The 17,185-nt window shown below is 39.9% G+C and overlaps 1 protein-coding gene across 2 annotated transcripts in view; it reads left to right on the top strand.

The window, feature by feature from the left end:
* The window catches only part of INVS (inversin), a 130,674-nt gene that overhangs the window by 46,274 nt on the left and 67,215 nt on the right, over positions 1-17,185 (top strand). The window contains exon 2 of one of the 2 annotated variants that reach the window (XM_053656576.1): positions 2,279-2,349. The exons of the other annotated variant lie outside the window; for it this stretch is intronic. Within the exon in view, the coding sequence (XP_053512551.1) occupies positions 2,344-2,349 (6 nt within the window). The 5' untranslated portion in view covers positions 2,279-2,343. The remainder of the gene's footprint in view (positions 1-2,278; positions 2,350-17,185) is intronic. 2 annotated transcript variants of the gene reach the window in all.

Genomic DNA, 17,185 nt, shown 5'->3' with positions numbered 1-17,185 from the left:
TATTTATTTAATGCCTGCTATATATAAGGCACAGTGTTAGGCACTATAGATTCTATATACAAAAAAACTTGGTGATAATAGATTAGAATTGTAGCATTCTAGTGTTAGAAGAAATTCTAGAATATCATCTTCAAATTTATCATTTTACAGAAACTAAATTCCAGCCAGTTTGCAACTCATGGTCAACCAGCTATTTAGTGGCATTATTTTTTTATCTTTAAATTTTTTGGGGGGGGGGAATTTGTGTTTCCTCATCTGTGAGATAGCAATAATTCTGGCTTTCATAACAGTGATATTTTGAATATTAATTAAGGTGTTATGTGACATTTCACAGTTTTAAGTGCCATCTGAGGATAAGACACGTCACTTGAAGATTAGAGGCAGGAAGAGAGTATATCAAAATGTAAACCATGGTTTGTGAGGTGCAGCCTGGTCACTGTTTTCTTCTTTATATTTCTCTTTAGTTTTTAAATGTCTTTAATAAATATGTTACATGAAAATTAAGGGTTTTTCCTGTTTTCTTTTAACTTTATGTCTTACCATGATTTCGGATTTACAGAAAAGTTGTACGAATATACAAAGAATTCTCATGTATCCTTTACCCAAATTCCCCATATATGCACACTTAACCATGCATACTTTACCCTTCTCTCTCAGAATATGTGAGTGTGTAGACACTGTCTTTTGAACCAATGGTCCCCAACCTTTTTGGCACCAGGAACCGGTTTCATGGAAGACAATTTTTTCATGGATGAGGGCGGTGCAAGGTGCTGGGAATGATTCGAGCACATTACATTCAAGTTCACCTTCTGCCGTGTGGCCCAGTTCCTAAGTTGGGGAACCCTGTTTTAAACCATATGGAGTAAGTCCCAGATGTGATACTCTTTTGCCCCCAAATCTTTAGTGCATATTTCCTAAAAGCCTGGATACTCTCTTATATAACTACAGTTCAATTATCAAAATCAGGCAATTAACATAAATATTGTAATCCATGAACCTAATTTAGATTTTGGCAATTTTCTCAGTGATAATGTCATCTAGGTAAAAGAAAATCCAGGATCAGGCATTGCATTTGATTGTTACATCTTTTAGTCTTCATTAGTCTGTACCAGTTCCTCAGTCTTGTGTGCATGTGTGTGTGTGCGTGTGCCACGTGCACAGTTGGGGACACTGACATTCTCTAAGAGTACAGGCAATTACATTGTGTTTCATTTTGGATTTAACTTATGTTTTCTGGTATTTAATTTGGGTTATGCACTTTTGGTAAGAATACCACAGGAGTCATGCTGTGTTCTTGGTACATCAGTCAGAAAGTGCTTGGTGATGCTAACTTTGGTCGCTTGGTACTGCACGGTAACATGACTGTTTTTCCTTTGTGAATAGCTAATTTGAAACCATGGAAATATCCTACTTCTCAAGCTTCTCAAGCACCCACTAGTCTTAGCATCCTTTGACCACTCCCACCTAAATCAGTTATTTATCATGATGGTTGCCAAGTGGCAAAAATTATTTTTAAAATTACTGCTTGTTATTCCACATCTAAAATTTGATGTCTAGTTTGATGGAAACAATAAAAATAACCTCTCACATTAAACAAAAAAGCCAAGAAGGAGTGGAAGACATTGCACCAAGATGCTAACAGAGCTTACGTTTGGCTTAGGGTAGTAGAACTGCACATGACCTTTCTTCATTTTCCCAATTTTCAATAATTTTCCAAATTTTGAATGCATATCTAGTATGTAATTCATAACTTTTGAATGGCTTTCTTTAAAAAAAAACTTACAAAGTCAGGATATTTTTTAAATATTTTATTTATTTATTTTTAGAGCGAGGGGAAGAGAGGGAGAGAACCATCAAATGTGTGGTTACCTCTCATGCGCCCCCTACTGGGGACCTGGCAACCCAGGCATGTGCCCTGACTGGAAATTGAACTGGCAGCCATTTGGTTTGCAGGCCAGCGCTCAATCCACTGAGCCACACCAGTCAGGTTGGATGGCTTTCTAAAATGCATGTTTGTTTATTTCCAGTTGGCACACAAAGAGCTTGAGGTAGATACTAAAATGTTGATTTAACAATTGTGATGTGCTTGAACTCCGACACCTGTTAGAGCAGAATTAAGACACAGCTGTGGCAAACAGGTTGGTACCTACCCTGGAATAAGTAACAAAATGACACAACAAAAATAGCATTTGATTTACACATCTTTCTTTCCCACTGCAACCACTAAACCTTCGCATTATTTTTTACTAACTCAGTTTCTTTTCTCTTCGCTTCAAAGGGAAAGGGACTAGAATGGTGGCAAGAAGATGAGAAGCAGTACAAAGTTCAGGGATTGATTTGTAGATGGAGGTAGGTTATGATACGATTTTTAAAAGAGGGTTCTATTTGAGACCAGAAGACTCAATTTGACTCAAGTATTACCACTGTGAGGACCTTGGCTACCATTCTGAAAACAGGTAATAATTATTAAGTCAGATTACTAGTTAGTGCTGAGCATTTAACGAAAATCTTTAATGCATGGTCTAAATGTGGTTCATTAGGAATTTCTGAGTTTAGTCAAATTTATTTATACATTTGTGTGCACATTTATCTTTTCCATTATCTAAGAAATCCCATCCATAGTGTGGAACTGAAGTAGAAAAGGCAACAGATGGAATCAGTCAGTTGTTTGAATAGTTCCCCCAAAGGCGTGTATCTTAGCAGAGTAGATGAATTGATTTTTTTTAAACTACATGTTAGTATCAATAAAACTAAGGTACATTGTTGAAAAACTAAAGATGGGGCCAACCACAAAATTTGGGGTACTATAAAGGAACCAGGGAATAAATAAGATTTGCTGCATTTAATTTCTGAATTTAACATTAAAACATGGCTTTTAAAATAACTGCTTGCAGTGTAACTCAGAAGGTGGGTGAGGATTGGTGAGGAGCACAGGCCAGGCAGGTCACAATGGACATGAGACATTGACAACAATGAAGAGCAAATTCTTTATTGTTCTGTATCTAAAACAAGCATGGTCAAATAAAAAATTGTTTTGTTTACAAAGACTACTTTTATGATGAGAGGAGAACCATAATAGTATCACAAAAAGAAGCCAGTATTTATTGAGCCATTTCTGTGGACCAGTCACTGTGGTTTTTTACCAGTGGGAAATCTGAGGCTTTGAGCAGTAACATGCTCCCAGTTAGTATAGCCAGCGAAGTACCCAGGTCTGAATGATTCCAAAATATATTCTCATTTAATTATACCATACTGCCTCCTCATCAGTTAACATTTCTGGTTCCACTAAAGCTTGAACTTCATTATGCTAGAGAAATGAATTTTCCTATCAGAAAAAAAGGAAAGAGATTCAAAAACTGTTACCTTGTGGTTATAAAGTAAAAAATAAACAAATGGGATTATATCAAAATAAAAAGCTTTCATATAGCAAAAGAAACCATCAACAAAATGAAAATGGAATTCACTGTATGGGAGAACACATTTGCTAATGATATATCTTATAAGGGGTTAATCTCCAAAATATATAAAGAATTTATATATCTTAATGCAAAGAAGACAAACAATTCAATTAAAAAATGGGCAAAGAACCTGAATAGACACTTCTCTGAAGAAGACATACAGATGGCCCCCCCCCCCAAAAAAAAAGAAAAAATGCTCAATGTCACTAATCATCAGAGAGGTACAAATTCAAACCACAATGAGATATTACCTCACACCTGTCAGAATGGCTCCAACCAATAAATCAACAAAGAAGTGCTGGCCATGGTGTGGAGAAAGGGGAACCCTAGTGCACTGTTGGTGGGAATGCAGACTGGTGCAGCCACTGTGGAAAGCAGTGTGGAGTTTCCTCAAAAAAGTAAAAATGGAACTGCCTTTTGACCCAGTGATCCCACTTCTGGGAATATATTCTAAAAATCCTGAAACACCAGTTCAAAGAATATATGCACTGCTATATTAATAGCAACATTACTCACAGTAACCAAGATCTGGAAACAACCCAAGTGACCATCAATAAGTGAATGGATTTAAAAAGCTGTGGTACATTTACACAATAGAATACTAAATGACTGTAAAAAGGGAAATATTAACCTTTGGTGACAGCATGGATGGACCTGGAGATTATTACGCTAAGTGAAATAAGCCAGTCAGAGAAAGACAAATCCCATATAATCTCAATTATATGTAGAATCTAAGGAACAAAAGAAACTGACAGACAAGATACAAACAGAAGCATAGATGCGTGGAACAGACTGACAGCTGTCAGAGGGGAGGGAGGAGGGGCTAGTGGATGAAAGAAGGGGAAGGGATCAGCCAAAGGACATACATGGACAACCCACGGACACAGACAACAGTGAGGTGATGGGGGAGGGAAGGGGGCAGCAGGGATGGGAGGAGAGTGAGCAGAGGGGGAAAACGGAGACATCTGCAGTGAGAGTGTCAACAATAAACACAATAAATAAATAAATATAACCTCTCAAGTTCCACAAACCCCAGCTGAGCAGCATCCGGCCTTGGCATGCCCTGTGCCTCTTGCTCAGCAGCCCCGAGCCTGGCACTGGTGGCAGCTGGCTTCTGTTCATGGCTTGGCCTTTCCCAGGCACCTCCAAGCCCAGCACACACACCAAAAGAAGTAAAAATGATTAGAAATGGTTGTTCTTGAGGCAGCTTTATTAAAAATACATTCAGCTTTGAAGTAGCTGTAAAGAGTGGGTCTGCTGCTTCTTTGAATCGTGGAGTCAAAGAACATGAAGCTGGATGAGTCATCAGATCACAATGCAACCTTCTCGTTTTTTCACGTGGTGGAAACCAGCTAGTGGAGATTCAGTGGGTGAGGGTCATCTGGCTACCTCTCTGGTGTCGCCGCCTTATTTAAATGTTTCAGTACTGCTTCAGAAACCTCAAGGAAGAGTCTACACTCCTTTCGTCATCATCTCCTCCTTGCTTACCTTTTGGCTTCTACTCTATCCTCCGGATAGAGTAGCTGATTATTTAAAAGCTGATTATTTAAAAGCTGATTATTTAAAGCTTTTTCTCTAGTCACGTCTTTCTCCCCATCGTTCCCCACGCACATTGCCCCAGCATATCCAGCCTCCTTCCCCCTGAAGCTGGCTTAATCATGTACGCACTTTAACGAGCAGCACAGGTGCTGTTTTCTCTGAGAACCCTTTATCAGACCCATTCAAGTCTGGGTTATATACTGCATCTTCAGAGTTTTTATCACCATGTGTGCTTTTATAGGATTTATCTCATTCATTGTGTTACAATAGGGAATGATACTTGCAAATGGCTTTACTCTCTATTATAGCCAAAGTGAGGCACAGTATGGGAAGTATTGCACTGTGTAATAAGTGGATACAAGAGACTCGATATACCCTACAAATGTCGGCTTTAGAATTTCTATACAAGAAGAACTTATGTGGGGACAAATAATTGGAAGGGGCAGAAATAAGACCCAAAGCTATCTTTGTTTAGCATTTTACATAAAATTCAGAAAACATCTATTGTCCATATCAAAGAAATGGGGAGGCAGAACAAGACAGAGACGCACAAGGGGGCTAAAGTATTCGTGATCCCAAATCGAGATCCAGAACAACTGCCATCCTCTCCGTGGATTCTTTCCTGATCTGACTTTTCCCCCCTCATTACTAAAGGCTGAAAGGACATCCTCTGTCCTTCCCGTCTCTGTGGTTGGTTTTTGTATTTGTTAATGCACTTTCCTTACCGCCCCATTGCTTATACTATATGTTTTATTGTGTATGAGTGTACATCTGTATTTCAATTATTTTTGTAAAGCTTCCAGACCTCTTAGCATATTGTCTGAGTTAGAGTAATTACGTAGCAAATAACTAGTGAATCTTGAATGAAGATTGAATTAGGTCCATACTTCTTCATTGTGACACCATTTTGAATCACCTACAGAGCATGAAAGAAATATTAACTCTAAGGTCTCAGAAATTCTAATTTCATTAACTTGGGATGGAACATGCATTTTTGGAGGTTTGTTGTTGTTGGTGGTGGTGGTGTTAATTGTTTCTTTAAGCTCTTCAGGGTTGAGAACTCTGACGTAAGGCTCTTTGTACAAACAGTGATTGTCGAAGTGTGGACTCCTGAACCTTGCAGCACCAGCATTTGCAGAGGCTTACTTGAAATGTAGATCTTCGGGCCCCACACCAGAGCTAGTGAGTGAAAAGCTCAGGGGAAGACTCAGCAGTCTGTGTTTTCGAGCCCTCCAGACGATTCTAAAGCGTGATAGAATTTGAGAATTACCGACTTAAGATAAATGTGTTCCTATCAATAAAATATCAACTATGAGAAACCAAATACATTTTATAACTATCTCCAAAGGTTGTGACAGTTTAAAGGACCATTCTAAATAAAAGAGGGTCCCTCACAAGCACAAGCATCACAACATTTTATAACTTTTTAAAATATTTACTTTTTTATGAAACATTCTCCTTGGTAGGGACTAATTTTCATAATACTCTAAATAAAATATGCTATATTAGGTAGGAAATGCCCATGAAGCCCTGGCTGGTGTGGCTCAGTGGATTGAGCACTGGCCTGCAAACCAAAGGGTTGCAGGTTCAATTCCCAGTCAGGGCACATGCCTGGGTTGCAGGCCAGGTTTCCAGTAGGGGGGTGTGTGAGAGGCAACCGATTGATGTTTCTCTCCCTCTTTTTTTCCCTCCTTTCCCCTCCGTCTAAAAATAAATAAATAAAATCTTTAAAAAAAAAAAAAAAAAAACAAGGAAAAGCACATGAAAAGTCTGGCATGGCGTAAGGAAGCTTCAGAGTCAAGGTTACCTTTCCATGGTTTCTTAGACAAAAGCCTGTCTACCTTTTTTTTGTGGACAGTAACATTTGCTCTTTCTGTTGTGCTGTTTGACTCTGCACCACTTGATAGCTCTGTCTATTCCTGTGAAAACCAAGTTAGTGGATAGAGCCAAGGCTTGGAGGAGGCATTGGGGAGAAATATTAGAAGAGTTCAGCCACAGAGCAACTAAAGATGTTGCCTTTCCTTCAGTCAAATCCTCTTTGAGAGCCAGAATCTGTTTTAAGCCAGAGAGATGTTCTTGGCTGATGCATTGTCTAGCTGCTCTGCCAGATGGATGAACATCTTAAACTTGGAAAATAACAAATAAAGCTCCTTTTCTGTCTTTGAAATGCCATTCTTAGCCTTTTTCTAGGGAATTATAAAATGGCTTTTTAAAAGTTTTTAAAGATTTGCTTAAGATGGCAGGTTAGTAATGTGATTACCGTCATAGGTTGAGAATAGGGAATTTTATCTGTGAACACAGCATATAGGCTTGACAAGCAGAAATTTAAGCAAAGAGAAAGGCTGTCTGTGACTGGGGAAAGCAGCGCAGATTCAGTTTCATTTCTACAGCCCAGTGAAGTCAATGTCATTCAAAAACTTGGTTTTGTAGCTATTTGCTTTTCTATAAAGATGTACATTAAATAAAAGTCCAAGAAACCCAAGCATAACTAGGCACCAATTTAGACAAGAAAATGATCCAAGTAGGTAAGAATAATGCCCTTCTCCTTTCCAATCCATTTATACTCTGTATTTGGTATGATAGTGGTACCTCATGGTCTAGATAAAAGAACAATAATAAAGTAACTAGATTGCAATGTGCTGAGCTATTTATGTGGATATTTAAATTATGTTTTTTATTTTAGTTAGGATGTGTAGGTGCACTTTTCCAGTTTTATATACTTTCATGTATGCCAGGAATTGCTGTCTTTGGGTAAAACAGTTGAAGCAGCTATTAATATCGATGACTCATAACCCTGTATCTTGAATCTAGCCATCTCTTCTAGTCTTCACATCCATACACATACTTTTTTTCTAGACATCTTTATATAGATTTCCCTCACATGCCCCAAACTCCACATCAAAAAAAAAAAAAACCTCATAAATCTTCATCTCCCATCCCTATTTTTTCTTCCATTTTTACAGTTGTTGGCACCATTTTCCATCTTCTACTCATTCAGGAGTCCTCTCATATATTTCACTAATCCGTCTCTTTATTTTCTCTCAGCTCTTCTGGATTGCTGTAACAACCCCCTAACGAGTCTCCCAGCCTAAAGATTGGCTCCCTTTAAACCAGTACTTCCCAAAGCCTCCATATATTTTCTAAAAACACAGATCCACTCATGTCATTTCCTTCTTAGGCTCTTCCTTGGCTTCCCACTACCCATAGATTAAATTTGAGACTTTACCGTGCTGTTTGAGATTCTCCATTTGCTAGCCCCTCTAGTCATATTTTTCACTTCTCCATACCCTGCATTTCATAATACAATAATAGAGAATTATTTTCAGGATCAGAGATTTGGTTTTACCCTACAAGCTAAGAAGTTAGTCCTCTTTCTGTTTTGTGGAAGCTGACAATAAACATGAGATCCAGAATCAGAGACTTCACAGGAGCAGTCTCTGTTTCTCACTCCTTTTATACTACTGTTAGCACAAAGCAAAAACCTATGTGTTTACATGGGTTTCCTTTGCCCCCAAGAACCACGGGGAAGGAACAGAAGGCCCAGACGGACACTGCACACACAGTGGGTTTTATCATAGCTGAGGAACATTGACCTTCAGGACTCTACTGCTTTTATAGTAAGCAGTAAGTCCAGAGGAAAGCATGACCTCACTCCCCAAGATGATGGTTGTAAACATAGCCTAGATGTTGCCCATGTAAAGAGTGGTTTCCATCCTTGGCCTAAGAACATGCAGGGATGATCAGGACCCATGGTGAATGCCTTTTCCAACAATCCATCCCTTAGCCCCACCAGGGGTGTCCCTCCTGCGGCCCATGGGCCGAATGCAGCTCAGGCTGGCTATGAGTGTGGCCCCACACAATATCGTAAATTTACTTAAAACATTATGAGAGTACTGTAGTGGTTACGTGTCACAGTATATTTAATGTGTGGCCCAGAGTTGTCAAAAGGCTGGACATCCCTGCGACATGTTCTTGACGTGATCATGCCATTTGGTCAGCTGTACTCTGATTAATCTGACAGAGGCTGGGAACAAATCGATTTAATATGTCTCATACAATGTTTAATTAATAGGACTCCAAGCAGTAGGATGAGAACAACCTGCTGCATTGACTTAACTGTGCTCCTTAGCATCCTGGACTAAATCACCTGTGAATAAGCACCATCGGAGATAGTATATTTTTACTATATACAATCAGGATGTACTCTAAGGCTAGTCTATGACTATTATGACTCATGCAAGGAAGTTTGACTGGCTTGCTGATCTTTGGTGTCATTGCCAATAATTACAGAAAATACTAGATGGGCTAAAAAGCAAGCCAGACCCAGGGAAGGAATGTTTCATGGCCCTCTCTCCACCACATACAAACATATAACCTGAGGAGGCACAGGGCACTTTAGTTTAGGTTGTGTTGTACTTGACCGCATTGCACTGATTTAGCTAAGCCACATGAGCAGTATCACCAAGTAGCTGCAGCTTCAGCTGTCATGCATCGCCTAACCCAAGGCTCCTCACACAGGAAGAGAAGCATATGAATCTGTACCCATCAGATTAAAATAAACTTGTGCTGGTACTTATGTTTCTACGTGTACAAGGGAGTCCACACTCAGGAGCTGCCACTAACGGCATCAAGCACAGCAGAGAGTTTGGGACCCTGGTGTCCACATTAATTTTTTGTTTTATAACCCATGGATGGGGATGTAGGGGATCGGATTGCCAGCCTCAGCTGTTCCTTGATTCAGGCATGGCTCCAGACAACAAAGAGAACATTAATTGTCATTTAACTCCCTATACCTACCTTCCGAATGTCTAAGGCAGTGATTTTCAACTAATGTGCCACAAGAATTTTTAAAATATGCAATACCTATTTAGTCAGGGGTACTCTTATTCCTTACATTGTAGGTAAAAAAAAAAAATGACAATAGCCAACACAACAATAGCCATCAGTGTGAATAAATCAAAATTATACCTATATTGTCAGACCAGCAGAAAATTATATTTTTGGTGTGCTGTGTAATTTTAGTAATTAGTCTACATGTGCCATGAATTGAGTTGAAAATTGCTAATCTAAGGGGCACCCTTACAGGGGCTGAAGTTATTGCTTTCTCTCCTTGGCCACAAAATCGGTGTGTCTCTAGTCATCCCGTAGATGAGATACCCGTATCTCTCATCTAGAAGGTAGGTGCCTGTAAGACAGATGTACAGAGACACTCATTATATCCCCCACCCTAGCCCACATGGACACTGGTCAGGGGGCATTTGGTGAGGAGTGTGCTCAATCAGGTGGTCATCATTGATGTTAATGATCTAGGACCATGCCAACTGAAAAAACAAATCCAGGTGACTGAACCAGATTAAGTTTGATCTCTAAGCCCCCTTTCGGCCAGGCTGCCAGGGAGGGGTGTATACCAACCAGGCCAGCTCAGATTTCTCTTAGGGAACAGAAAGAAACATTATAACCAAGGATGGGCAGGGCAGAACCCCAAATTTTAAAAATAGGTGTATATAATACCCTATTATCCTCTTGTCCTGATTATTTCCCAGGAGGCTGCCAAGACAAGATGAACTCACTCTGCGAGTTCATTAACCAAGCCGCCTCACTTATGGGTGTGGACCAAGGGGAGGTAACAGAGATAGAGTCAGAAATCTTCTTTAGCTTATTTCCATGGAGGCTGTGCCAGGTCTTGACAATTTCAGATGCCTGAGTATGGTTGGGGGCACAGAATGCCCATCAAATACCTTGACTCTTGACCCTTTGTTGGATAGTCTTTGTGACAAAGGCACACCATACTCAGACTGACAATCAGATGGGATAAAACCCCCAAAACATGAAACAGTTTCTTTTCGAGGGCTTCTGTGCTGTGGGTGACGCAGGGGTATCAGACTTCAGCAGCGACACTGTAACCTGAAAAATGTCTGCTCCGCTGAGGCCCAGATGCGCCCCAAGAGGGAAGGGGTCAGAAGTCCCTGCCAGAAAAAGGTGTGTCCTCCTTCGTCACAAGGAAAGTAGACCAACTTAGGAGAGTGCTTGAGTCTGATATGCATTTGGTATCTAAATATATATTTAAATAATTGTGTTTTAACATTAAATATAAAGTTGTATTTTAATTAAAATGTATACTTTATATTAAGTAATAGAAAATAAAATTGGGTTCTATATTAAAACGTATATTAAATGTGTAAATTTAATAAATATAAAAATATCGTATTGAATATTAATAGAATAAAAATACATTTTATGTTTAAAGGTACATTTTAATATTAAATAGAAATTAATATTAATTTATCTTAAAAACACTTACCTTTTACTTTGTGCTCAGTCTGTGATGATGCATTCATTGCCATGTTCAGTGCGGGGGTGGATCCAGGGAGCAGATGGCCAACACCCTGGGCAGTGCAGGCTTATTTAGCAACCTGATTCTAGTCAGTCTTACGAGAAAACAGACCCTTACTGTGGGCACCTACACGAGTGACCCAGACTATTCGATTTGCAGCTACAATTCGTGCCCACAGTTTTTTCCTCCAAAGAGGGGTATCTTTAATCCATTCTCTGTAGTCTTTCAAGTGACAGACCAGATGACTAGAGCATTGGCAACAGCCCAAGGGTTAGTAAAAGCAGGCCCTGTCCTTAGGACTAGTATTTAAGGCAAGAATGGTGGCTTTCATTCCAGGCCACTGACTGCCTTGCCTTGACCACAGGCAGTCTTCCGGAGTTGGACTCCCTCCAGGTGAGGTTTGACTATCTTCTAGTGGATACCATCAGGCTTTCACTTAGCCAAATAATCGGCTAACTAGGCCGAAGATTCCAGCAGAACCTCCATGCATCAAGGGCACCATTAAGCCAGCAGCTTTGCTTGAAGCAGTGGCTACCTCTACACCCTGTGCTTCATCCTCATTGCCAGACAGGTCAGGCTACATACAGCAGAGTCAGGTACACAGTGCAGTTGGCTTGTGGTAGGCTTTGCATTCACTTCTGCTTATGAGTGGCTGCTCACTCCTGTCTCAACCAAGTGAACACCTAATGCATTTTGTTCACTCAAAGTTCTATATCGAAGGGCAAGGTCCTCATTGCTCTCACCAAGTATTTCCACTTTGGAGATTCCTCTGCTCAGCAGTCTTTCAGCTTGCTGCCCCAGTGTCTTGCTAACATTCCTTGCTCTGCCTGCCCAGAGATACCATTCCACCATTCAAGCTGCTTTTTTAAATCCTACTCCTGGCCATTCAGACTCAGTAACTGATAGCACAGGGTGGGTGCTTTAGCTGCCCAATCTTGCCCACCACTTGGGCCTGATCTCAGGGGGCTTCTCAGGCCTGAACCTGACTTGCAGGGCCCATGTCCTTACTCTTCAAGAAAACTGTCTCTGCCAGCATCCCATCCTCATTGCCTGTACTGTCAGGTCTTGGATTTAATTTTACTCTACTTTTTCCTTTTGTATATAGTAACTTACTACAAGGCAATAAATTGGCTGTGGGTACTGGTAGAAGATGCAAGACTACACTACCATCAGAGACAAAATAAAAGCTTTCTCACTGATAGCACAGCAAGGAGCATGAGTATTTGCATATTTGCATCCATTTACCTTGCCCCCAAGAACCGTGCAGGCGATGCAGAGGGCCCAGAGGGACACCGAACGTACAGTGGGTTTACAGGACATCTGAGGAATGCATGAGCTTTTAGGAATCTCTTCAGACTTTAGTAAGTGGAAAGCAAGACTGCTCCTGTCTAAAGTCCAGGAGGGTGACATTACCTCATTCTTCAAGACTGCACTCTGCAAACCCAGCTCTAAGAAATGGCCCAGGTAGAGAGGAATCCCCACACTTTGTATTCTTGGTATACCCTGTAAGTACACGCAGGGACACTCAGGACTCAAGGCAGGTTGCCACCCCCAGCCCTGTTGTGGCATTTCTGAGACTCGGCTGCATCTGTAGCCATTACAGGAAAGTTCGATGCAATGAGATTACTGACATCTGTGGCCTGTGGACTTCCTAGGGATAGTGATCCTTTTTAAAAAATTAATATGGTAAATGCCGTGAAAGTTTATAAATATGTAATTTTAGAGCTATCATTAGAATTAATAATAACATCATGATTCTTTTATTTCTACTTCAGTTTTAAATAATGCATCTTTTGGTATACCTAATATGGCTAGGATTCAGAATGAACTATGACAGAATGCCCACCTTACATTTGTGTGTGTATGGCAATGCTATTGTATGGCATTATATATATATAGTTATAATACTCCAGAGCAAAATTACAAGCCTATAAATGAACAAAAAGTGTAGTGCACATTTGTGTATATAGTGAACAATTGTTTTCTCTCCAGCTGCAATGAGCGTAAATGTATGTGCTGAGGACACAGAGAGAATGCAAAGGTACTAACCGAAAGCACGGTGTTCCGGTGGGGAAAGGACTGCTGTAGCAGAGTGGGCCAAGTGGTGAGCGTTGGAGTCTGTTAAAGGAATCGTTTCCAGTGAAGAAGAAGCAAAGGCTCCTAGGAGCCAGATATAGAAACTGTGGTAGCCATTTGGGGAAGAAATGTAGAATTGAGGATCCAGAATGTTTTGACGATCAGCTGCCAGCTGTCTAGAAGTTAATGATTGAGGCACTTACAGGAACAGAAGGCAGTTTTGTAGAAGATGATTTCAGATATTGCCAGTTCAGAAAGACACTGCCTTTCTTCCCATTTCATGAGTGGTCATATTCACATTAAAGCCAAGAAAATTCTTAAAATTTGGGAGTATTCTTTTCATTAATATGAGGCCGTACATAGCCTACGAGGAAGCTTTTATATTTAGAGAAATAACAGGAACAGGACAAAGATCAAAGTCAGGACCAGGAAGCCACCCACTAGTTCAGTGATAGTAACTGTGATATCCTTCATGTCACTAGACGTAAGGCTGCAAAAGATCATTATAAGAACAGATTCTTTTCATGGATTGGAAGCTGGGTGTTATCAGCTGTAATGGTGAGCAAAGAGGAAAAAAATGAAAAATAACAGCAAACAATCTTCCATTTAAGATGAGCCTCAACAAAAAATTTTTAAATATATGAAGAAATCTAATGCTAAGAAAGCTGAAAACATCCTTACTCAGATCATGAATTCATTCCTAAGGGAAAAACACAGACAAGGCAAAAGGACAAGCCACACAGAGAGAGATGATATTTGCACAGCCAACTAAGAATTAGTACCCAGCTTGTGTAAATAACTTCCACAGATCAGTAAGAAAAAGACAAATAGCTAAAATGGAAAATCAGTGAAGAACACAAAAAGGCTATTCACACAAAGAAGATACAAATAGCCAACAAATATATAAAAACATTCCACCTCAGCCCTGGCTGGTGTAGCTCAGTGAATTGAGCGCAAGCTGCGGACCAAAGGGTCGCCATTTCGATTCCCAGTCAAGGCACATGCCTGATGCAGGCCAGGTCCCCAGTGGGGGCCACGTGAGAGGCAACCACACATTGATGTTTCTCTCTCCCTCCCTTACTCTCTCTTTAAAAAAGTAAATAACATTTTTTTAAAAATTCCATTACAATGAGGGAAATGAAAATTAAGGCCATGGTAAAACACAATTGTATGCTCATTTTATTGACAAAAGTTAGCAAACCTGACAAAACCAAGTGTGGCAAAGATGTGGAATGAAAAGAATCCTCATACCTCACTGGCGGAAGTGTGAGTTGGAGGAGCTACTTTAGAGAACAGTTTCAACCCAGAAGGTTCCAAAATTCTTGAAAGTTTACCAGGAGACATGTACAGGAAAATGTATTACAATATTGACTACAACAGTGAAAAAACAAGAAACATACTAAATGTTCCTCCAGGGAATAAATAAATGCAGTATATTATTTTCATATGACAGAATACTTTCTCCAGTGAAAATGTATGAACCAAAGCAACTTGGATCAATCTCAGAAATACCACTTTGAGTAAAAGGTGGCGAGTGATTCATACAGTACTATTTATATAAAGATTGGAAACATGTAAAACAATACCATGTAACTTACAGATGCGTATGCTGATGAGAAATAAAAGTACTAGAACATTCATTGGGATGATAAGCACATTTGAGAAAGTAGTGTCCAAAGAGGGAGAGGTGCCAGTGGAATTGGGGGGAGGGGCAAAAAGGGCCCGTTAACGCTTCCTGTTGTTATATTTCTTTAAAAATGAAGAGTCTGAAGTAGAATATCAAGGTATTTCATTTAAAACTTCTATATTGTTGTTATTAAGATTGAATGGCTTTGTTTTTTTCCTTAAGAAGGAGTTTATCTTAGAGAACTGGACAGACAGACAAAAGTTCTGTGAAAAGTTAAAAGTGGCATTTTGGGTTGATTATTTCCGATTCATTTCAAATTCTGATCTCCAGGTCAGAGAACTTTTTCATTCTCTTTAACCCTTTTAGATAGTATGCTCTTTCTCATGCATTTGGGGGAAAAACAAATGTTCTAAGCATTTGCATTACAAACAAAAGAAGCAGCTCTTGGGATGAATAATTAGAGCAAAATAAGGTGAGGATTGTGAGTGCGCAACAAAAACAAAGCATCCCGTGTTTCAGAGACATTAGGGCAATTTTCCCATTTCAGTGGCACTGTAGACTGGGTCACATCAGAGCTGGTGGGTTTTTTTGGTGATGAAATCAGGGCTTTTCTATATAAATTCAGCTCTCTCTTCTATCTTAACTGTCAGAGTTCCCTTAAGAATACACATTCTTTTGATCTTCACCCTTACACTGTTTTCTACCCAGTCAGAAATTGTAAAAGCAGATCCTAAAACAGTCCACACCTCAGCATTAAGAGGTTCTGAGTGGTCCTAAGAGATGATACTAAATGATTCACTTCCAGGTCCTCCCCAAAGTATTTGTATTATAAGAGTAAACCTGAAAACTTAAGTCCCAGTTTCAAGCAATAATGAAGAAATGTTTAGACATTTTGTTTGTTTCCTTTTGTATTGAGGGGGCTTTGCAGGAAGCAAAGTATCTGTCACATGGGTCCCCAACATCCTGTAGCCTTCAGAGAGTTATAAAATTAGCTTGCTACCTTGAACTGATGTCTTCCCATTTCCACTGACACTAAATACCCTGATTTGAGCTCTGCGCTCCGTCCCCCGTGCTCCTTCTTAGAATGGAGTTCGCACGCACTGGATATCTAAAAAATGCTTGTTCCTGGGACCCATGGAGTTGACCTTGGTCCAGCTGGATTATATTGTTTCTAGTTCCAGCATTCTGATGTGTTTCTGTCCTCAAATAAGAGAAGCTCCTGATCATATAGCTGGCCCCTCCCATGGAAGCAGCTAAATCCCTGTTGGGAATGCCCTTGTTGTTACTATATTTATCTGTAGGTAAAGTATAGACATCTTTCTCAATGTAAAAAAAAATCAGAAAAACCATTATTTATCTCATTCCAACTGTTTTTACTTTTACCTCTCCCCAAGCTTGGGCTTCGCCTCAGTCACCGGCTGAGCTAGGTTTACCGTGAGTGGTCATGTCTTCCTGCCTACACATGCGGGCCTACACTAATGTTGCGTGGGCCATTCCTGGTTTCCCCTGACCATCTATGTTTGTTGCCTCCTCTGCGCTGGAAAACTGTTCATAATGAAACTGCCAAACGTTTACTGAGCATTTGCTTTGTGCAGTGTTCTAAGTACTTTACAAATATTATCCTTTATCACTTCCTATGCATAATAATCTCAGGTACTATTATTATTGCAATGTGATAGATGAGCAGATAGAGGCACGGGATGATACTTTATTTAAACTGTAAAATTTTTCTGTGGTACTTCTGTGAGGAGCAAAGTTGAAATCTGCCAAAGACTGTGTAATAAGTGAAGTGCAAACATTTTGCTGCTGCCTGCTTCTGAACAAGGCTCAGTAACTCACTAGTCACCTCCTCCACGTAGTCTCATTTCCTTTTCCTTTCCTTTCCCTCTAAATTTCAGAATCAAAATGATTGTGTGATTGAGTATCTTTAAAAGGTCATGATGAATTATTCTCTAATATGTGAGGTGTTATGCTCAGAAAGGTCAGCCTTTATTTTTTGGTGTGAAGTACCATATAGATTTGTTTTTCCTGGGCACTTTTTCTTTTTTCAAAGAAAGGATGGCATGAGACTTAGAGCAGGGTGCCCTCTTGAGGAAATGTTAGTGCCTTCCTTTTTGAAAGTTGTCCCTGGGCAACAGGAAAAGTCGTGAC

Source organism: Artibeus jamaicensis, unplaced genomic scaffold (genome assembly GCF_021234435.1).
Source record: "Artibeus jamaicensis isolate MK-2021 breed Jamaican fruit bat unplaced genomic scaffold, CSHL_Jam_final scaffold_1964, whole genome shotgun sequence".
In the NCBI taxonomy this organism is placed as follows: domain Eukaryota; kingdom Metazoa; phylum Chordata; class Mammalia; order Chiroptera; family Phyllostomidae; genus Artibeus; species Artibeus jamaicensis.
The sequence above is the reverse complement of the archived record's forward strand: the minus strand, read 5'-3'. Positions and strand labels throughout refer to the sequence as shown.